A 24,437-nucleotide genomic window follows, 5' to 3' on the forward strand; every position below is an offset into this window, starting at 1 on the left:
TCCAATGAAAACAGTGGGCATACTGCTCACAAATGCATTCTTCAATTAACATCATTAGAATTACATTGTAATAAGGATAATGAAATCTGATAATTTGCCTGAGTTCAAGTTAATATTACACCGGCAAATTCAACAGATAGGACGTGATCTTGTATAAATCTTGTTAACAATTAATTAAAATGTGAGCAAAATGTTATTTAACAATATTGTTGTGTTGTGCATAAGAATTGGAAAACATTACAGACAAAGAAAAACACCAACAACGTAATACAGAGGACATAAATATTATTTCCCATTAGAAAAATAAAAGTATTTGCTAAAAAGGCACGTATTCAAAACATATTTGCAAAAGAAGCAATACCTTCTCTCATTACATTTAACCACTAACTTCCAGTGTTTTGAATGATAAGAATAAAACTCCATTATATAGACGTCCATGGAGTCATTTTTACACCTACTCCTCATTAAGAGGCAAATAATTGCTGGAAAACATGTAGTCCACTTTAAGTCCACCAGCTTTCCTGGCAGTCTAGATTAGGCAACCTGAGATGGACGTTTGGCATATTTTGAGTGATAAGAGCGGTGGCTTCACCACCTTGCTCACTCCAGCTCCAGCTCCAGTCCCTGTCACCACAGCTCACACTTCTGCTTGGGGTTCATGGGTGAGTCTGCCTTGCAGCCGAAGTGCTTGGAGAATTCATGGGAATTGGAGATGGTGCCAATGACCCGGAAACGTGATGGACTGTGGGGGTCAGTGATAACGCCCTCGTGAGAGCTTTCAGGTGTCCGAACTGAACACCACACCTACAAAAAAGGAAACAAAAAGACCATAATAGGACATAACCAGATTATGTTGTTTGTCTGTGCAAAAGTCACAGATAAAAGTCACTGCCATGATGTGTTGTGGGTATTATAGTTTTACATTTTTAATCAATTTAATTTCTACTTTATTAAAAAATGTATTTTGAATATTTTCAATTTATTTTAGTTAGTTCTTAATTTTTTTTTTTTTTTTTTTTTTTCAATTTTAGAATTTTAGGGCTAAAAAAATTATCATCGCAGTCTAGCTGTTGCATATTGTTTAACATAGGCAGGTTTTAAATATTTGAGGTATTATGAATTATAGTTGTATAGTAGTTATAAATAATTGAAGTATATATTGAAGTATAATTACATTATACAATATGTAAAAACTAAACTGCAAACACTTTACAATAAGGTTCCATTTTTTTAAATTGGTTCACATGAAAATAATAACAAATAAAATATTTTATATATATTTTATGCCTAATAATTAAAATTCTAAAGCATTTGTTAATGTTAACTTCAAAATTTACAAATATATATAAATATATTATTTTTTATATAAAAAGTTGTATCTGTCAACATATAAATGGACCTGATCTGACATGAACTAAGCGTGAACAGTTGTATTCTTATGAAATCATGTTAACAAAGATTAATACTGTAACCAATGTATCGCTCATTGTTAGTTTATTTTAGTTGATACATTAACTAAGGTTAACTGATGGGACCTTATTGTAAAATGTTACCAAATTAAATATTTATACAATTTTGTTTTATTTAATTTTTTGAAAATGAATTTAAGTTTTTCCAGTTATTTATTTATTTATATATTGCTCTATTGTTGCGTTTTTATGTTTAACACAGACAGGCTGTAAAATGTTGATGTATTATAATATGTAATGTACTAAAAACTACAATTAAATAATATTTTATGCCTAAAATAATATACATTTTATTTCATTTGAAATAATGAGTCATTCAAATGTATTTTATGTAAAATGTAAAAAAAAAAAATATATATTATAGAGATATTCTAATCCCTAAAACATGGGGTCCCACCTTTAAAACATGTCTAAAAAATGTATATGAAAATACAGTTTTTTTTTTTTGCCAGTTCCTTTTGTCCGTCGGGCGAATATTATTACCGGTAAGTCCAGTAATAGCATAGGCTAGGCACACCTCACTTCAACAATCCACATCAGAGGTAAATCTTCAAATCAAACTGAGGAAAATAAATATTGGTTCTCGCCTAAGCAAACCAATCGTTCAAAAGCAGAGAAACAAGACTCTGAAGTGCAAAGGTTGCGGGCAGTAAAACAACTAAACCCTTTAAAACAAGTGTAACATCCCAGATAGCGTTCAAAGCAAACATTTTTGAGGCACAAACCTGAGCAAATCCCACGAAGAACAGCTGATGATTGGTCATTCCAAGGGCAGGCAGGGTGGCCTCCTCGCCATTCTTCTCCATCCAGTTTACATAAGCCTGCGAAGCAAGTGTGATAACATTAGTCCGCTAATAATTCTGCATGCTACACTGCATGCTGAGATCACAAATAAACAGCGCCCTCGTGTCAACGGTTATTTTCCTCTCCATCTGAGAGGTTAACGCAGGGTCTTCTCCGGCCATATGCTTTGCTCATCTGCTCTGTAACCTATGACTTTTCAGCCAACGGAAAGAATCCGAGCGGCTGGAGGTAGAGCGACCCGTCCCGGGCCACCTGTTGCACTGCGAGGCTTTTCAGTGAGACAGGATCACGACGGTCCCAAAGCTATCAAAGCCGCCAACGAGAGACGTATAGAGATCGTAATGCCGTTCGTGTCAGATTCTCATACGTCATTCGCCGTAGCTGTTGTCGTGTTATGGAAAGTAACCACTGGCGTCTCATCTCTTTATAACTCTCTGATGAACCAAACAAATCTGTTGATTGAATTAAATCGATTTAAATTCTAGTTCCCGCAAAGTCTTGTTCCACAACAGGATCTTCACAAACCTTATAAGCTGCCCTCAGGCCTCCGTTGTCAGCAATATTTTCTCCCAAAGTGTGTTTCCCGTTCAGAGGTTCTTTATTTATACTGTAGTTGCCGTACTGCTCCACCATGCACTGGGTCTGGAGTTTAAAAGCGTCCACTGAAGAATTTTGCCACCACGAACGCAAATTCCCATCCTTATCATACTCTCTTCCTGTAGGACATGTTTAAAACACTGTGTTATAACACACACATATTGATAAATGGTCACATACACATTACAGCATTACAGTTCTGTAATAAAAGCTGGAGCAATTTGACAGAATTACAAATCATACAGGACAATACAATTATATTACATTATAAATGAAAAAAATACTATTTATTAAATGTATAAATATTAATAAAATATCGAAGCATGACTAATATTTAACATGGTCACCACATTTCTGCACATGTCTTGGACTAATGTTGACCTGTCGCCCCCAAAAAGCGGCCACCTTATTAGTCTAGCCGCGGGAAGCACGTGACGATTGTTCCGCGAAGCCTCATCACTGATGATGAAAATATGATTACGCGAGGAAAGAACTATTGCCGACTTTAAACAGTAATAAAAAAATAAACTGCAGGATTACACATGGAGAACTTTTATTTTCTCGCCCAAAAACAATAGATCTTTTTATTAGAATGAAAATAATTTAGCGCCCCATATGGGAACGGGATTAAACGTAAAACGTCTTCACCTTACAGCCAACTAGGAAATACTTTCCCACAACTTTTTTTGTTTTTTAGTCAAGTTTTTAGTTTTGATAACATAAGAAATCAAAAATATTTTTTTATTATTAATTACTAATAATACTTGCTAGACTGAGGTTCTTAAAACTGATTGATAGAGAGACACATCATTTGATGGTCTAATATTTATTTCATATTTTTTATTAGTAATTTAATACTAATTTAATGATGTGTGAGACATATTCACTATTACCATAGCAGGCACTCAGGTATATAGTTTCTCCTGTGGTTATGTAACTCTGTAATAATGAATCAGTGGCACACTTGACTCTTCAGCAAGTGACTGAATGTTACATACTGAAGACCTAACCTTCTGACAGAGGAGAGAATCATTTTGTTACCTTGATCGTCAAAGGCATGGGTGAGCTCATGCCCCATAACCACTCCTATACCACCGAAATTCATTGCTCTAGAAAACAACAGATACACAATAGGATAAGATAAGTGATGTAACGTCCGCCTCTTTCTAAAAACTCAAGCAAGAGGTTAAAAAAGCAAGAGAGGTTTTGTTAGTGGGAGACTCTTACTTTGGCCAAGCATGGTTATAAAAGGGAGCCTGCAGAATGCCTGCTGGAAGTACCATCTCATTCTTTGTTGGGTTGTAGTAGGCATTGACTGTTGGTGGAGTCATACTCCATCTGTACGCGGAGAGAAAAGCAAGAAAGACAAACATAATGACTCGACTGTTCACTGGCATACACATAAACTGACATTGGGGTCGTTTTAAACAAACTGTCTATCTGTACGCAGAGAGAAACGCAAGAAAGAAATACATAATGAATTGATTGTTCACTGACATACACTTAAACTGACATTGGGGTAGTTTGAAACTAAAATACAAATTCTTCCAGTATTTACTCACCCTCATGTTGTTCCAAACCTGTATGCATTTTGAAAAATGTCTTTTTTTACTGTTCTTTTGTATTCTACAGAAGAAAAAGTCAACAAGGGTTTGGAAAGACATGAGGTGGAGTAAATGACAGTGTTCCAAACATAAAAACTAAATCAAAAACTATAAAAAAAAGTCTGTCTCCATTAATTTAAATAAAAGTGAAATAGAATATAAATATTAGATTAAAATAAATATTAGATTAATCATTAAACTTAAACTGTAATGCAAATGTCCTTGGAAACTAAGTGAAATAAATAAAGTTCCAGTAAGTTGAAGTACTAAAATTATTATAACCTAAATAAATTAAAGTAAAATAGAAATATATAAATAAAAAAATAGAAATGACAGAAGCGAATAAAAATTGACTAAAATGAAAACTGAAAATATAAAAATAAAAGCCAATTTAAAACATTAATACATATAATTGTCATGATTAGTGTTTCCCTGTCTTGTCTATTAGTTATCCCAGGTGTCTCTCATTTCCCACTCCCCCTTGTTATCCTGTTTAGCTCGTTTGTCTCTGATTATTTAAGACCTGTGTTTCTGCCCCGTCCTTGTGAGTTCTTGTTTAATGTTTAACTGTTAACGTCAATGTTGGTTGTTCCTGTTCCCGAGTACCGCTGTCCTGTCTAGTTTCTAGTATTTGAGTTAGTCTGTTAAATAAAGCGTGTGCTGCATTTGGATCCTGCCTCATCTCTGCTTCAGCCGCTCCGGCGTTACAATAATAGTATATAAATAATACTAAAATAACACTGGTAAAAGATGACAATTGTCATTTTTGGGTGAACTATCCCTTTAAGAGATGTGTCAGAGCATCATCTTGTGTGTGAGTTGGACTGATACTCACTGATCTCTGTTGGGGGTTTTTCTCAACTGATCGGCCGTCACTCGTGCAGAGAAGTTGTAATAATTCATGACGTTTTGAAAGTAAAGCTCTGAAACAACATCAAACTGATATACAGTTTGAGAGGCCGAGATTTTAGTTCAGACACTCTACCGCATTCAAGACATTTTTCCATGAATCAAAACCAAAGAGAAATGAACAAAATGTATACATACATCATTAAACACCTTGTCCAGTTCTTTGGGGTTCATAATAAATTTTGGATAACCAACCATGTTGTATATCGCGTCTGCCTAGATAAGAAAAAGGAAATAAATATTTGAAGTGACACTATAAGAGCGTAGTTTAGGCTTCAACACCAGGTGGCATTGCAGAGCATCAACAAGCATAAAAACCATTTATTTGTATGATTTCTTGGACAAAAGAGCACTCTGGTCAAAATAGTCTCTCTGATATTCTGGTAGTTATATTTAACCTTTAAAGTATCTCTATGGGATATTTTTAGAGATTTGTATTGTCCACGAGGCAAAAAATTATGAAAATGATAAACATTCACCATTTCTAAAACTAATGCCAAATCAAAAAAGGGAAAAGTCTGACATTTTAGATAGGTGTTGATTCCAGCAAGATCTATCCCTGTGGGCAAAAGTGGTGGAAAACGTTTGGGATCGTGTTGTCGGTTCTCACCTTTTCTTTGGCGGCTTTTTTTGTCTCGGGATCCATCCATCCGACAGTCTTCAGACTGTCTTCAAAGGCCCATTTGATCTCGGAGACCATATCTTCAACCTGACAAACACATCAGGAGAGAATATAGTTTATACGCCTGGAGGAAAAGACAGGGATGGCATGCAAAACATCACAAGATACTCACAAAAGCTTTGCTGTCTTCTGAAAAAGTAGCTTTGACAAAGAGCGCCCCGAGAGCAAAGCCCAGGGCGCTGTCCGTGTCGCTGACGCAAAGTTTCCAGCGTGGCGTGCAGCTCTGGAAAACACAAAGGTGATATATTAACAACTAGCATCCTCGATAATCTTGTGACACCTCATAAACAATCTACAGAACATCCAGACTTGAACTTCTGCAGCTATAGTTTCTATGTGCACAATAGGGGAATTAGTATTTCAAGAAATTACAAATAATTTGTTCAAGACATTTTAGACTAACAAATGTGCATGTAACAAGGTAAACAGAAGGTTTTTTTCCCCCGAAAAAAGACATTACATTGTTCTCTTGAAGGCTCCTTGAATATGACGCCCATATGCGGGGCAGCAACAGGACATGTCTTGTCAGCCATTCAACTTCCCATCTCTTGTTTAGAAACGGAGGCTTGAGAGATAACGGCTAACGGCTCACAATAAAAAAGATTATGTGGGTAAAATGGAGTTTTGATTTTTAAAGGAAATGAGACATTAAGGGAAAATGAAAATGTCTGTGAAACAATCATACAGGTTTTTCAGGATTCTTGAAAAAAAAACAGCATTTAAAAGAACAAAATGCAATGAGAGTGAAGGGTGACCCTTGACGTCAAGTGAACGATATATATATATATATATATATATATATATATACACGACACGTATATTCGCTTAACTAAGCCTAAATTCAATCTGTTCATCATATAAAAGCAATCAAATCTGTTCAGAAAATTTGGACTAAATCACTCAATTCATATGTATTCATTTTACGATCTCGTTATGAAAGTGGTAGTTGCGTAGCTATCAATGGAGGGACAGAAAGCTCTCAGATTTCATAAAAAAAAGTCTTAATTTGTGTTCTGAAGAACAAAAAGAACAAAAGTCTTACTAGTTTGGAACGACATGAGGGTGAGTAATGACAGAACTTTCATTTTTGGGTGAACTAATCATTTAAGTCATATTATAGTAACTTTAAAGCGATAGTTCAGACAAAAATGGAAATTCTGTAATCCAGGTTTGGAATGACAAGAAGGTGAATAAATGACGACAGCACATGTGAAGATAATAAGTGAATAATGGCTTATTTTTGGTATTTTAAGCTGCCATGCGAGCTTTTGGAATCCAGCACAGACATTACATGGATTACTTTAACAATGCGTTTATGGTGCTTTTTGTCATTTTTGGGCTTTGACAGCTCCATGTCATATTTCACTTTCATTGTATGACAGAAAGCGGAGTCAACAATAATGTTCCTCAGAAGAAAGAAAGTCCTATAGGTTTGGAATGCCATGAGGTTGAGTAAATTATGACAGGAAGTTTCATTTTTGGTTGAACTGTCACTTTAAATGGAATAATAAAAGCTATAGCGACACTAAAATACTAAGTTGTGCTGAAGGTGACCGGTCCTTATGGACCCTCTCTTATCTCTTATCATAACCCATCACGCATACACACGTCGCCCAAGGCTCAGTCTTTCGTTTGTTATTTCAGCCTGACCTCAGCGGAAAGTGAGGCCAGGGCAACAGGATCTCCTCCTGATAAGAGTCTATATAACCAGGCTCCCTGCAGAACAACACACCGCCTCTCCATACACACCAACTCTGATACCAGTAGAGAAAATGAAAAGACGGAGAGCAGAGGAGAGAGGACAAGGGCAAATGATCACATTTCCCTCTTTTGCCTTTCATGCTGACTGAGCACACTGACAGTTTAATATTTGGGTAATTTAGTTTTTGAATATAAAATGATTTTTGCATCAAATGATCCATGCAAGAGGAAGAATCAGTGTAGGGGAATAGTTCACCCCCCAAAATTAATCATATTTACTTATCAGTCCAAATGTTTCTAATCTTGTATTATTATTATTACACGATATCCAATATATAATATGTTCTCTTCTATATATGAACTTTATGGTGTATAGCGGTACTATCAAGCTCAATAAATAATTAAAGGCACCACACCAAATATATTACTACACTACCATTCAAAAGTATGTAAGTTTGTAAAGTTTTTAAACAAAGTTTTTTTATGCTCACCATTTATTTGATTAAAAATACAGTAAAAACAGAAATATTTTTAAATTTAATATAATTTTAATGTAATTTATTCCTGTAATTATTTCAGCATCATTACTACAGTCTTCAGTGTCACATGATCCTTCAGAAATCATCTGAATGATTCGGTGCTTTAGATACATTTATTATTATCGTCAATACTGAAAACAGTTGTGCTGCTAAAAAAAATTGTGGCAACTTTGATACATTCTATTTTTTGATAGATAGAAAAACAGCATTTATTGGAAATATATTTTTTGATAAAAGTATCTATTTACTGTCACTTTTGACCAATATAAGGGTCCTTGCTGAATAAAAGTATTAATTTTGATGACAATCAATGTCATTTGGATTCTGTCAAATCATAGATAGATGACAGACTTAAAACACAGAGCATGGTCTTATGGACCGCTTATGATATTTTATTGTGCTCTTTCTAGTTTGGCAGTATGATTATGCATAAACATGTCCAGAAGGTCACATGGTTTTAGAATGACATGAGGCGGAGTAAATTATTACACAATTTGGGATGAACTATTTATTTTAACTTATGCATTAAAAAAAAATCAATAAAATGAATAATATCCTTAAAATCTCAACTATAGAAAAATGAAATCATGTATGATAGGTAGGGAAACAGAAAAAGAAAGGTAAATGTGAAAAACATGTTGTTATTTGATATTTGAAGGATCATTCAGGACTCTTTCAGTGACAGCGGTGCCTTGGGCTGACAGATGGCAGCTTTGATCTTTGTTTCTCACCTTCTTGGTGCCGTACATGACTTCAAGGAAGCGCTGCTCCGCATCTTGGAACCTCTGGTCTAAGATGGACACCATTTTCCGCACCACTTTCATGATCATGTAGTTATTCAAGACACTGGGGGAGACACATTAGCTTTGATCTTAGCTAACAGACAATTTCACAAAGGAGAATGTGATTTTTACATATACCCATTTTCCACCAACACGGTTCCGGTGTGGAGAAAAATACTCCCGCTGTCTAGTTGAGCAATCGAATAACATTGCTCTTTATATCTAAATATAAAACTATGCTCGCGAAAGAGACCCAACGTGTGAGAGAGAGAGTGAATCAACGATTTCAGTTTCAATTTATCTCCGAAAAGGCCAGATGAGAGTAACGGGTACTGTGAACGGCAAAACAGAAGAGCTTCATTGCCTGCACAAACAACGCGCAATGTTTTTTTTTAGACTGGTTATAGTCAAGTAATCAATAATCAATCATTATGTCAGCGTGTGGCCGGTTTGTGACAGGCTACTGGCCGAGAACAGGCTCTGGCTCCAAACCATTCTGTTGGAAAAGGGGTAATGGTCTCGCCCACAAACCCACACAGCCTAGCTGGCTAACTCTTGCTAATGTTGGTTTACCTCTTGTTGGCGTTGCTGATGAGCTCAGAGACTTCCTGGAGGTATTCTTTAGCGTATACAACCACCGGTTCAGAGTCATTTAGGGCAACAGGGGCGAACACTGCAGAGAGGAAAGGAATCCAATCTACTGCCGGAGCCAAGGTCTAAAGCACAGACACAAACACATGACTGATATCCCAGCTCACATGCAAAAACATATTTTGACTTATGAAAGAATCCTTTATATGTCTTCAGCAAAGGAAATGTTCTGAAAATGTTACTCCCATTTTAATAAATCACAACATTTGAGAATATTTTGAGTGGTTCTCAACCGGTTTTGTTTCAGGAGGACCCAGATTTTCAACTGGACACCATAACAACTTCACATTACTAACATGACATATACAACTGTTCAAAAGTTTTGGGTCAGTATGATTTTTTTTAAGACATTAATACGTTATTCAGTAAGGATGTATTAAATTGATTTAAAAAAAAATGCAGTTAAGACTTTGTTACAAAAAATAATTTCAATTGAATTCAATTTATCCAAAAAGCTTCAGCTTTGAAAATAAATTCAGCTTTGCCATTACAGGAATAAATTGCATTTTAAAATATATTACAACAGAAACCAGTTAATTTAAATTGTAATAATATTTCACGGTAATGCTGATTGACAGTATTTTTGATTGTTTTACACGAGACTACTTTCAAAAACATGAAAAAAAAAACTTTTCAATGGTAGTAGATGCTGAACAGAAAAACTGATAACTTTTAATAATGTTTCTGTACAAAACAATTTGTAGTCGGTATAAATGTTTATCCATTGTCAGGCAACCTGCTCATGTTAGCATCCGGCTAATTTAACTAATTAAACCAAGTGACAGAGTTGAGTCTGCAACAGCAAAATTATGGAAAACCTTTTTGGTCTCCATTGTAATATTTTTCAATCATTACTATGCATTTAATTATTAGCCTTTCCATGCTGTGAGTGACCATTTTTGGGTCATGACCCACCAGTAAAGAACCACAGATTTCAGTAGTAGAGTAACCACGCAGTACTCACAGCTAACTCTTTGACTTGCATTTTATGGTAAATTTTCATCTCGTCACGTCGATTTTCCTGAGGGACCGTGATGTTTGCCAAGGCCGTTTCAAAGTCAATGATCTCCAGCATCATCTTATGAGAGGTCTCCTCTGATCCGCCCAAAAGAATCCCGAGCTCCACCAAGAAGTTCAAATATGCTTTTAAATACTAAAGAAGGAATAACAACACAAGCTGTAGATCACGGCAAAACACTACCAACGTTCATGAACAACATTGGGTCTCTTTGTTTACCTTTTCATTGGCTGTCTTATTGAGATAGTATTCCCTAGAGGGAAGTCCTAATCCTGACTGATCCACCTGTGGAAAAAGGGGAATCAACAAGCTAGGCTACAGTGACATGCATCATGATAAATAGCATGCTATCATATATTCCAACAGCTATTAAAAATCAAAATATGGTATCTAGAACTGTGAGGAGTTTCCCCCAGACATAAGAATTCATGTTATGGTGATAAAAAACATATCCATAAGTGTTCCCACCTGGATGATGTTGCTGTTGGAGCTTTTTGAGTCTGTGCTGACAAAAACAGTGAAAAAGGGGGAGGTTCGGAAGTTGGCTGACACAGTCTGTAAAACCTCCTGGAAGTTATCTTTCTCCCACGGGTCTTTCAAGCCCCAACCTCCTGTCTGGAAAAACATAGTTCCGTTATTAAGAATTATATCCCAGATTAAGAGAAAAGGCAGGGTTTCATTGAGGCTGATATATTTACAACAGATCTTTTGAGTTTCATATTGTTAAATAGGGTGACTGGGTTTGTTCATGAATCTAAGGTCACCTGATTGATGAGATCCTGAAGTGGTTTTCCCCCAAGCTCTTCGATTTTGCTCTCGTTCATACAAGCTTGGTAATACCACTGGGCTTTTTCCTCCGCTTTGGTCAGGCTCTTCATGCTGGTATTCTCTGAATTCAACAAATATAGAAAAATTCAATGACAAGAACTTTTAAAGCGAAGTGAAACGAAGTTGGTAGGAGCCTTTCATATAAAAGGGCCGTGATGACGTCGTAAAAATGGTAAGTTGTTTTATTTACAGTATATCTGCCCATAATTTGTGGTGATGATCTCCCTGAACTGCGTTTCCTACCTAATAAGTTCTTCATGACGGCCATGTTGTGTTCCCACAGGTTGCTGAAAGGACCCCAGCGGGACTTGCCCTCAGGCAGCGGGTTTTTCTTCATCCAGCCCCCGCATGCAAAGTTGTAGAAATCCTGGCAGGGGTCCACCGACCGATCGAGGGACCCCATAACTGAACTTGCCACAGTAACACAAGGCTCTGACAGGCACATTCCAGGATGAGCTGTTAAAAACAATATAAGTATATAAATATACTGCTGTTTCCATTACAATATATGCCTTATATCACGCATATGTGCCAGAAAGATTAGAAAGTCTTCCCGATGTCTCTTTCACTCAGCATATCTTACACTAGGGTAATCATAAATGAAGTGCAGTACTGGCTCAATGCATGATACAAATAAAATATACATCCCCACTGCAACTACGTGAAAATGTAAATCATAAAAAGTTAAAGCTTGGGATTTTGGGGTGCTACACTTTCTGTGAAGTACCTCATACTGCATTCAAGCTGCATGTCATAAATATGCTTTGAATGTCTGTTTGAGGAAGATCCCAGGACATGAGCCCATCTGGAACTATTCACTTATCAGTGGGTAATGCCAAAATGTGGTTTCTGAGACCGTATTTATTCAGAATCCTGCTCAAATGGCCACGCAATGAGTCTCCAGCAGTGTATAGCAATTAGTAATTTGCAACTTTCAACAGTCACGCTTTAATTGTGAAAAGGTATTTTGCTTGTACAAAATACCCCCCCTCCCCTCCTCGATATGTTAAGAAAACAATGTATAGGCATGCACTACTTTGTTTTCACTTTGGCTTTGAGGCTGGGCATGAGTCCACTGAATGAGGTTATGCAACTACAGTATTAAGTTTAATATTGAAAATAATTTGCACTGATTTTATTTGGCTTGTGGAGAATGCAGCTTCAACAGATTCATTGTAAGCTCTTCTAAGAAAAACATTTGGCCCAAAAAGATGTGTCCCTAGCTTCTAATCTGGAGAGATAAGGCCAAGAAACTATAGGCCTGACAGAGGATGAGGAAATTAGAGGTAAACAGTCTGGCAAAAAGTCGTTGTTCTTTTATACGGCGATTTGTCATGCTTGGGCAACAGTGGATGCCTGAATAGCAGGAAGTGACATTCAGTTCACTTGAAAATAATAACTTTGAGCTGCAATAAAAGTGAGTAAATGCTTCTTATATGAGGTCCAGAGCATATAGAGTCCTAGTACATATAAAAAAGCATGTTCTCTGATAAATAAAACAGGAAGGACTATTTTGAGCAAATGCTGATTTGACTTAGCTTTTTAAATTGAATTTTATATTTATTTGAAATCTCATAACAACTGCAAGTTTGTACGGAAAGCTCCTTTTTTTATAAATAATATTATATACACCGTATACACATTGTTCTATAATTATTATAAACACATTTAATTAAAATATTCTTATATAAAGTAATATATACTGTATTTTATTTGCTTATGTCTTCAAAATGCTAACACTGCGTTTATGTAATATTTGTACCATCGACTGAAAGGATCTAGTCACTCACATTCTTTATAGCGCAGACCCAAAGACACGATGCAGATGAACAGGGCCACGGACAGAGCGCACACGATGACCACTAGTTTCCTCTCAACATGGGTTTTCTCCGCCCAGCACCGGAGACCAAGACCACGCTGCAGCCCGACCTGCTAATCACAAACATAATCAGAGAAGAAGGGTTAAGACTGAAATAACTATCCCTTCAAATCAGCAATGATACATAGATGACGCAAATGACACTGAAACCAGTTACAAAGGAGTGATCATTGACAAAGAAGGAATCCTCAAGGGTGAGAATATGATTATTTGTGTTGCTTAATGAAAGTGATACCTATTCAATCTGGTACTGGTAAATATTGGTTTAAAACGGTGCAGGTTTTATTTCAGGTTTTATATAATATTGCATGGGAAAATGATATATGATCATGTCCAAAAACAATATTAAACTTTGGTGGGACCAAATATCCATGTCGTTCTGCTCCAATTCAAAACACAGATCATATTCCTACCTCAAAAAATTATGACTGAAAGAATGATTTCACACACACACACACACACACACACACACAAACACACACACACACACACACGTCAAAAGTCATGTCTGCTTTTAAACCCTCTGGAAAGCTGGCCTGCTTTACTTTCATTGTAAGTCTGTTACTGTAACCACAATTATTTTCTGTGGTAATCGACAGCATAGCACAGATGCCGTCCACAGAGTATAACTGGTATTGAACCAGAAACAGTTATTAGCATCGGGTTAAGCATTAAATACTTAGAGAGAAACTAACCCACAAAAACACAGTGATAAACTTCCTACTTTCTAGGAAAGGCTCTCTTCTAGGAAAGACTGCCAAGTCTGAACACTGCTGCCAAACAGTGCAATTCAAAACCTAACCGCTGGAAAGAAATATTCATAACTAGATCTTTTTAATATCTCAAATGTTTTTCTCATACAGTAATGACATCAAATGAAGTCTTTAGCATTGAAATCCGCACGCCTCCTTTAGTTTCACAAGATCTCAATAACCCAAAGTATAGTTTTACTGTAGATACCAAAGTCAAAAGAATTTCATTGTTTACCTCCTATGCAAAATTATCAAGACCATACTATCCACATTATAGACATATTTACTGTTCAAAAGTTTGGGTTCAATGGGCTATGAACTTCAAGCTTTAAACTTTTCTCTGATTCTCTTTTATTTAGATTCTGTACTGATCAAATAAGGCTCAATGATGTCATAATTGATCAGCTCTTGGCAGAAGAGGTGCAAGAGGAACTTAATAAATGATCTCTGTAATACCAATCAGATTAAGTCCTACTGAGCTCACAGAGTTCAAGTCACTTTTAGAGGCCAACTGCCCAGCTGTGCAATTACTCAGCTTAGTTTGGATGCATGCCAGGTAACATGCATGTTCGTATGTTTTGTGTGGCTTCAATAAGTCCTGATGCCAAACTCATGTCTCTCTCCAAAAGAGAGCAGAGGGAGAAAGTAAAACAAAGAGAGTGAAATGTTTTCAATAAAGGCACCCAGAACATTTAATACTCTCGATGATCCAGAGAAAATGTTTTAGGAACGGTCAAGGATAATGAATTTCTGGGTCGAGAAACAAAAGACCAGAACATATTTGGACTTCCACTTGTTTAACTTCGAAATGAAAAGGTTACTAAAAAGGTTACTTTTTTTTTTTTACTTTAAATTGTAATAATATTTCACAATATTACAGTTTTTGCTGAATTTATATTCAAATAAATTCCTTCCAAATCATTTGTTGATGTTGTTTAACTATCATTATGTCAAGTACCATTTATAATTTGTTACCATATATAATGTCTTACTTGAGTTCAATGCAAAGCAAAAAATGAGCTAGCATTTGTATTGACTTTTACTAAATAAATGGTGTGCTTATTAAATGTAAACAGAAGTGTAAGGCGTATTCACACAACACAAATAGAAGAAACACTTCTGGGGAAAAAAAGCTTAAGAAGAAAGTTGTATACAACAGTGCTAACAGCGGATGTTTGAAGCACCAGGAAGTAACTTGGTAAAGACGTTTGGTAAAGACTCAAGCAAACGGATCACTATTTTTTTTCCAATACAAATACATCAAGAGGCATAAGTTATAAAAAAAAGTTAAAGAAATTAACTCTCACCGGCATGGTAGAAGTGTGGTAGATCCCATCGGAGCCGGTGTCCAACAGCTCCTCTTCATCCAGTGTGGCCCGTTTGTAACTAGACATCTGAAAGGTCAAATGAAGAATAGATTCCCTCAGTGATTCCATAACTAAACCAAATCTCCTCTGCCGAGGGTGTTTCAGCAGCTTTTGGGAATCCTGGGAATGTTTACTCTCGTGAGTTCCATCAGGAGAAGGTTCTGAAGCTAGTCGTCCCCAAGGACTAGAGGAGGCTCTCTCTGCTCAGCGTGTCAGAGTGCTTCTGATCTGTGTGTGAATGGGGTTTCCTCTTCCACCCCCTGCTTTCACCTCCTCCCGAACCAAATTTACAAACCCCCAACGTCAGGAAATGAGCTCCAAAGCATGGTCAGCTCGGTCTTCACAACAAACATGTGTTGGGAGATTTCAAAACTCTCTTCTCAGCTTTCCTTAGCGCAGCCCTCCTAGTTAGGAATCCTAAACAAGGGATTCATGGGAAGCTAAGTTCAGCCTGCGACAACACTAGCGTCACCATAAAGGCAGGATCTTGTGAAAAACAGGAAGAAGAGAGGACCTTGGTGAACATACGTGAGGGTGTGTGAGTATACGCATGTAAGAGAGAGAATGTGTGCATTCCACAATGGGCTTTCATTTAGAACTGGGAGGGAACTGTTAGAGGTGAGTTCCCACCCTCTTTCAATCCAACCAATAGGACTCTCTAGGACAGAGGGCGGGGCTTGTACAAGATCACGCCCATTATGTTCTTCAGCTTCCTAGATTAGAATAGTCACTTTATTAGTATGACAGTCAGATATTGCTGTCCAAGTCTGAACTCATATATATATATATATATATATATATATATATATACACACACACACACACAAGCACGCATGTGTATTTTTTTTATTAGGCTAAATTCCATTTATGATAAAAATGTTTATCTTTATGATGATATGTTGTGACTTTACTGAGAGCATATTTAAATTAAATACTAAAGAAATATATTAATATTTTTACATTACTACGTCAATTTATCACATTATTACTATCACTTTTATTTAATATTAAAGTATTTAAAAATGTTTTTGCTTCCTCTTCTTCGCGTGACTTTGCCTTTGTTGTCATCATATTTATTTGGGGGCTTTTCTTATCATTAAGTTAATTAATTGGCATAACATTTTATTAATTTCATGAAAAGATTTCAGACATGAAGAAAATGCATTTGTTTTTACTGTTTCTGTAAAGATATTATAATTTATTTCTGTCATCTGGGTGCATGAAAGACCAATTGTCTTCAGTCTTGTCAAAGCCAATAGTCAATGAGGCCTCTGTGGCATCTGAACAGCTCCAGTCAGCAGTGGTCTTCAAACAGCAAACAAATATGTTCACTTTCAGCCAAACCCCATTTCAACCAGGCACATAAAACACAATTCAGAGCTTCTAAGTCCTTTTAAGGAACTGTAAAATATTAACCATATCCAGTCCAAACAGAACCACACCCAGGGATGCACTGTTAGCATATTGTATAGAACTTTCTGGCCAGACGTACTTCTCACGACCTCAGAGGGGTAAAGTCCTGTCATTTGATGACCCTGACACGGCGGGAGAGTAACAAATGAGGGTACTGACAGAAAGGGCTGAATTTCTTCCAACTCGGGAAGCACAATTCTTTCTGGCATTTACAGAAAACATATGATGGGCCTATTTTGTCATGTCATTTGGAAACTATGTGTTACGAGGATAGCGGATGAACCCAAGCGCAGACAGTATGCAACACACAATGTTTAATTAAAGACAAAAACAGGGAAAAACAAAACCCACGAGGGGGCAAAACAAGACAGAACAATGGAGACTAACTAGACAGAGACTGTGACAGATAACTACTAGGGATGGCTGACGCGAAACACTCGTTCCGAAGCTTTGCGAGATCCCGAAGCGCAGATGATTCGAAACACTGATCCGAAGCGTGATTCAAAACACCCATGTCACGTGACTATGGCCAAACGAAGCCTCGAAATGTTTCACTAAGTGTTTCATCAGGTGTGATCCGCCGAATCAGCGTTTGATTGACAGGTCGAAAACAGACCACACAATCGCACATCTGTATAAAAGTGAAATTAACGCATATTGACCTCGTGGGTTTTTGTGAGAGGAGTTTGATTTTGAGATAGCGGATTTTTGGTGATATAGTGACATTTATAGTGCGATTTGTTTAGTTATATTTAGGCTTACATTTAAATTTACACAACACATTGACTGATAGGCTAGAGGCACAGAGTATACATATAGTGACACATTAATAGATACATAGATATAAATATAGACAGCTAGATTAATAGATAGATAGATAGATACATATATAGATAGATTAAAGATAGGCTACATATATAAATACATAGATAGATTATATATTATATATCTAAATACATAGATAGATTGTAGATACATATATCTAATTACATAGATAGATTAGAGATACATATCTAGATAGATTTGGATAGATAGATAAAATGGAGGCTCCCCAGAAGAGATGCCGTACATCTGTGGTGTGGGAGCATTTCCATTTAGAAACCCCAAATACAGTGAGATGTGTGTATTGTGATCGGCAGCTTGCCTACTGCAACAATACATCATCCATGATGCGCCATTTGAGGAGCTGATGCCACAGTGGAAGTGAAAAAATACATCAACGATGCTTATTTGCCCAGAACTCATGATCCACTAACTTACTGGAAAGAGAGAGCAGTAATCTTTCCTCATTTGTATGTCCTGGCTAAAAAATGTCTTTGCATACCAGCAACAAGTGTCTCTTGTGAGAGGATTTTTTCAAAGGCTGGATAAATTATCTGTAAAAAAAGAAGTAGGCTAAGTCCTTCCACAGCAGATAAATTAATATTTTTGAATAAAAATATCTAAAAAAGTGAGACATTGTGGCTTGATTTATTTTATTAATATTCATTTTGCAGGACCAAAATAACATTATGCACAGTGAGGAGCCTAGGTTACAAGCTTCACATATTAGAAAAATACAATAATAAAAAAACAACACATTTTTTTTAATGGCTCGTCAAGGTTGTTTCAGGATCAACACCTGCAAGTGACCACTAGGTGTCACCGTGGAGACGGGTGTCGGATTGATTCGAAGCCTCGAAACAATATGAACCATTTGGTTCAACTGTTTCATTGCTTCACGAAGCCTCGATCTGCCCATCACTAATAACTACAAGTAAACAAACAACTAATACAGGCAATAGCGCAACAGGACAACAGCTCTTGACAAGATACTCAGACAAAGGTTTGACATGGAATAACAATGAACCGACACAGGACAGCAAACACAAGGGGATTAAATAGGGAGACTAATGATAACATAACAGGTGACACAGGTAAAGCAATAATGACGAGACTAATGATAACATAACAGGTGACACAGGTAAAGCAATAATGACGAGACTAATGATAACATAACAGGTGACACAGGTAAAGCAATAATGACTAAACGAGGATAACAAGGAGGGCGGGGCTAGAAGATGAGACAACACAAGCACATGGCCCAACAAGGCCATGTGTTTGCACATAAAACATGGGTCTGTCATGATCCTGCCTCAAGACTTAAAGACAAGGACTAGAAGGCAGAATCATGACACTATGAGACACAGTTTAAACTAAAATGATTATTTCATCTAACTCAGAATACTAAAATAATAATTTATAGCCAAAGGCTTTAAGATTTTTTAGCTCTCCCAACCTAATGTCACAGCCATATTTAAATCATACATTACATGCAATCATATAATCTTTTTTATATATTTTTTTTGTTGTTGTAGCAAAAATTGAAACATCTACAATTTTAATTCTGCTATTTTTGAGTAAAAATAAATAAATAGAATAAATAATATATACAATTTAAGAAAGAAAACCGACAGACTGTTTAACAGGTTGCAACTTTAGCCTACATTAAGCACACTAGCTAGCTTGGTGTGTAATATTGATAAATGTACATATTTCCCATAGTTTAAACAAAAATTATAGTTTGGTCATTTTTCTTTCAATCACTTTGGAAAAATGTTTGAATGGTATGGAAATCGAGAAAATGGAATAAGATTATCTATTTGTCGTCCCATTTGCTGTGCTGTGGAAAGGGTTCATGTTATGTCACTTCCTGGGTTTTATGGGCTACTTCAGGCATAATTCTGTCCAAAGACAGACTCATAGACACTTTCCTGGCGGCTCTGCCCCAGCAGATGTGCAGACATGTAGCAGCCAGCAGCATGTCAGCGACCAGCAATGACAATGGAGTCTTCCCTTTACGTCTCTTTCCAATGACATGACTCACTGCAAGTTTGACTGGAGGCTCAGAGACCTGCCTGTATCCGGTCTAGGGCTTTGGCTTGAGGGTTTTCTCAACCATCTGTCAGCCCCAGGTCAAAGCAACGCGCAGGTGTACAGAATAGCTTGAGTGCTTATTCTATCAACAGTCCAATCAATGATGGATTCATAGCCTCTAAATTGTGTCATTTACACTGTGTGACTTTCCTTGTACCAAATCACATTCTTTATGAGCATGGAAAATGCAGGAATTGATCCCAGATCAGCTTTGTGTACTAACCTGCCCTGCTTTAGTATTTACACAAAGCTGATCTGGGATCAATTCCTGCATTTTCCATGCTCATAAAGAATGTGATTTGGTAAAAGGAAAGTCACACAGTGTAAATGACACAATACAAAATATGCCCAGATTCCTGTTCCAAGTCTCAAATGCTGCCTTTCAGTGAGGCAGTAAACCACAGCTATGAGTCAGAAATTTGCCACTGATCTTGTAAACCGTCCAATTGTTTAAGGCACGAAAGCATTTCCCTGGTATGACTAAAGCATTTGTTTGCCACTGTGTTAATATGTGAATGCGTAAGCACGCTATTTGAGAGTATGTGTGAGAGAGAAAGTACATTTCATTCCACATCAGGATGCGGCCTAATTCCTGTTCACATGCCAATTAATAACGCACATTTTTACATAAGTCATTCTACATCATTCATATAATATTTAAAAAATGATCTGAGAATCAAAGTTCAGGTGTTCATTTTTATGGAAAGCAGTAGAAGCTTGTTTGATGGTAACTCTGACTCATGATCTAAGTGTTGTGATGCATAATTTGAGGTCTTTCCCTGGTGGTAAGAGTATCAACCTGCACACCATTAACACTTTCAGTAGCAAGTGTTTCATTTACAATCTTAAATTACACTTGGATCAGACCCGAACATTTTTGGGGAAAGTGGTCTGAAGTCAAATTATCTGACAGGATTTTAAAGCAGGTCAGAGGGTTTCTTTTTGTCAGCTGACAAAAAAAAACTAAACTTAAAAATGTACTGTCGTGCATGAGATTTTATGTTAATATTTCAATGATTTAACAACATTCACAGTTATCTGGTGTTGGTTAATAGTCACAAGACATGACATTTAATTATACTTTTAAAATGTTCATCTTTATTTAGTAAGTATTTTATTTTGATAGTTTTTTATTTTAACATTTTTATTTTAAAAATCTTATTTCATTTTAAGGTTTTCATCAACTCACAAACACTCAGTGGCTCCATCACAAACACCAGTGAAAAGAAAAGACAAAATTCTGTCATAATTTACTCACCCTCATGTCCTTCCAAAACTATGTGACTTTCTTTCTTCTGCGGGATATAAAAGAAGAAATTGAGAAGTGTTTTTTATTTGTCCATTCAATGGAAGTCAATGGTAACCAAAACAGATTGGTTACCAACATTCTTTAAAATTGTGTTCCAAAGAAGAAAGTAAGTCAAGCGGGTTTGAAACAACATGAGGGTGGTAAATGATGACAGACTTTTCATCCATTTTTGGGGGGTGAACTATCCCTTTGAAAGTCTGGCTCCCTCTTATCCAGTCCACAGTTACCAATTTTAACCAAACAAACCAGTAAATCACACATGTCAAATGTCATTCAAACAGAAACAGTTAGGACATAATCATGTGTTATTAAATGTAGAAACCCATCCGAATCAAGGAGGGTTTCGAAGACGGAAATACAGACGAGAGGACCAACAACAACATGCTGATCTCCGCTCTGGAACATGAGACAACATGAAGTCTCATGATAACGACAAAGGTCACAACTTCTGGTGTCAGAGATTCCCCGGTGCTGTCCTTTCTAGGATAACACTATAAAAACTTCAACCATTGGACAACTTAATCTCCAGAGGAAATGGTGCAAGACATGCCTAAACATGATGTCAATAGTATAAGACTGAAGAAGTTACCAGCCAGACCGTGTTTACAGCCCTGTTGTTGGTGCGTGCAGATGTGACATGTTGCCCTACGGAAACACTTATGAAGAATTCTAGGTAATAAGTAACCTCTGTTCAAACTAATGCAGCACACGGAACTGACTTAATGCAGAACATAACAGTAATGTGACAAAGTTAGAACAAATATAAGTGATTACCATTATCAACGACTGTTATATAATAGCCTATTAGTTTCCAGATAGGCTCACAATCTTTAAATTGATCTGTCTTTATGACAGAAAGATTCACAGGTTTAAGCACTAATAATAAAGATAGAAAGACGAGACATGTAGCATAGGTACTGGTAGCCTACCTATATAATGTTAATGTTACATGTACAGCTCTACCTACTGTTGTCAAATTCATATGGCAAAATATACAACATTATTTAAGTTAGTTCAGCAATGCAGTAACATGCCAGTATTTGTTATTTTGACAAACAAGGAAAAGTTCCGTTTCCTTACCATTATATTTTTAGTCTCTCTCTCTCTCTCTCTCTCTCTCTCTCTCCTATGTAGCAGTCCACTTTCTGGTGTAATTACTATATTACATGTATTTTTTGGTTGTAACAAACGACTCCAAGCCAGTATTCCCCTGTTGACTCGACATAGGCTACCGTGCCGTAGCCTACACACTACAAGAAAATACAGTTTAACTGCGAGATAGTAGCCTACCCGTCGGGATTATAATAGTAACTTCAGTCAACCAATCAAATTCCAAAGCAAGTTCCCACTTTCTACTTCTGACCAATTGCATTTTAGCTGTGGGCGGGTCTTTGATGGCAGTCCAGCACTGATAACAGGGTCGATGGGCGCCTACAAAGATTTGAATGATTTTTTTTTATGAACCTCTTGTCAGGTAGCCTAGTGCCTGCCACAGTTACAACATGATAAAACAATTTTTTTAACAATAATCTAATTACAACCATAAACGCTTGTGGCAGATTCTGTTCTTAATAAAAATTAACTACGTAGCCTACCTTTTGTTTATTTATTAGTAAGCTATTATTATAAGAATAAATAGACCTATACGGAGATGTTTTAAGCTTTAACAGTAATTAAGTCACTGTATCTGCTCAGTTAAAATCTTTTGAATCAATTCACTAACAAGATATAAGCCTTTTGAGCATTAGTGAATCCCCGGGCACTGCAGCAAAATGGCTGCCCACTGCTCCGGGTGTGTGTATCCATGGTTTGCAGTGTGTGTGTGTGTGTGTGTTCACTACTCACTGCTCCTAATGTGTGTGCACTTACTTGGATGGGTTAAATGCAGAGGACAAATTCTGAGTATGGGTTCCCACACTTGGCCTTCACGTCATGTCACTTTCACTGAATCATGATTTAAGCGATTCTCTAGAAACAAGTCACAAACCATTTGTTTGGTTCTTTATTAAAATATGCAAACCCATTAGATTACAGAACCAGTAAATCTACTAAAATACTCCAAAACAAGTGTTCATAACCATTTCCCCACAAATGTCATGGCAGAAATATAATTTTTTCATCAATGTGAACTTGTCAACCAGTATGACTTTAAATGGGACTTATTATGGCCATTTACAAATTCTTGATTTTGTTTTTGGGGTCTAGCCTATTAAGTTTTCATGCTTGAATGTTCAAAAACACTTTTTTTTTTACATGTTTCAAATGATTGCAGCACCTCTCTTCCCAATCTGTCAGTAACGCTGTTTAGTTCCAGTGACTATTGCTAAAGTCCTTGTGGAAAAGTGATTTGTTCATAATGGATTGCTTGGGCATTTTCCACAATGGAGTCAATGTCATTGTCCCATTCAGGTCCTGAGAGATAGTGGTGCCCAGGAACCTGAATGACTCCAATGCTTCCGCAGCAGTTCCTTCTGAAGTCCACTATCATCTCTTTTGAGTGTGTTCAACTCCAGGTTGTTATGACTGCACAAGACAGCCAGTTTTGACCTCTTTTCTGAATGCAAATTCGTCACCACCCTGAATGAGGCCAATGACTGAGGTGTCATCAGCAAACTTCAGAAGCTTGACTGAGGGGTCTTTGGAGGTGCAGATCTGTTGAAGATCTTGAGATTGCGGCCAGTTTGTCAGCGCAGACTTTTAAACATGCAGGCCTGGAGTTCTCCTGGTCTTCTTTTTGTGAAAACCCGGCTCACGTCCTCCACTGCAGGTTAAATAGCAGTAGGGGGGTTGCAGAAGGTGCTGGTATATGTGTGAAATGCAGATCAGAGCTGGTGTGGGGTGTGATGGGCTATTCAAACCACAGTAAAACAAATTCAGACCCTCAGCCAGTCGTTGATTCTTCAGATCGTGGGGGCATTGTCTTGTACTTGGTGATGTTCCTGTCCAGACTGATGTTGGGTCATTGCCTGATAACTTTTTTATCAGGGGGGTTTCCAGCTTTTCAGAGTATCTTCTTTTAGCCTCCTTTGTTAGTCTGTTTCTGGCCTGGTAATACAAGATTTCATCCCCACTTCTGTATCATCTTTGGCCTGATGAAGCTGTTTGAGTTTCCCAGTAAACCATGGTTTATCATTATTGAATGATAAGAACGTTTTAATCCCCGCATAAACTGTTGTATGATGTTACGTTATCTGAACTCATCCAGATCGGTGCTTCA

The 24,437-nt window shown here is 36.9% G+C and overlaps 1 protein-coding gene across 8 annotated transcripts; it reads right to left on the reverse strand.

Moving 5' to 3' along the window:
• Nucleotides 1-187: 187 nt before the first annotated feature.
• On the reverse strand, nucleotides 188-22,539 carry ece1 (endothelin converting enzyme 1). Of its 8 annotated transcripts, none has more exons than XM_079596900.1 (20): nucleotides 22,301-22,495; nucleotides 21,170-21,206; nucleotides 15,523-15,609; nucleotides 13,375-13,513; nucleotides 11,828-12,040; nucleotides 11,521-11,645; nucleotides 11,225-11,371; nucleotides 10,976-11,041; nucleotides 10,703-10,891; nucleotides 9,661-9,803; nucleotides 9,037-9,151; nucleotides 6,178-6,288; nucleotides 5,994-6,092; nucleotides 5,522-5,599; nucleotides 5,310-5,413; nucleotides 4,098-4,208; nucleotides 3,912-3,979; nucleotides 2,799-2,989; nucleotides 2,195-2,290; nucleotides 188-804 (listed from the first exon to the last, which is right to left on the reverse strand). In XM_079596900.1, the coding sequence occupies exons 2-20, from the start codon at nucleotides 21,173-21,175 to the stop codon at nucleotides 628-630; spliced, it is 2,265 nt and encodes a 754-aa protein (XP_079453026.1). In that variant the 5' UTR covers nucleotides 21,176-21,206; nucleotides 22,301-22,495; the 3' UTR covers nucleotides 188-627. The 8 variants fall into 8 exon arrangements, 6 of the variants coding, with proteins under 6 accessions (XP_079453026.1, XP_079453024.1, XP_079453027.1 ...); XM_079596898.1 differs by having other exon boundaries at nucleotides 13,375-13,516; XM_079596901.1 differs by lacking the exon at nucleotides 21,170-21,206 and having other exon boundaries at nucleotides 22,301-22,539.
• Nucleotides 22,540-24,437: the final 1,898 nt, after the last annotated feature.

The sequence above is a fragment of the Phoxinus phoxinus genome, assembly GCF_949152265.1.
Source record: "Phoxinus phoxinus genome assembly, chromosome: 22".
NCBI lineage: Eukaryota > Metazoa > Chordata > Actinopteri > Cypriniformes > Leuciscidae > Phoxinus > Phoxinus phoxinus.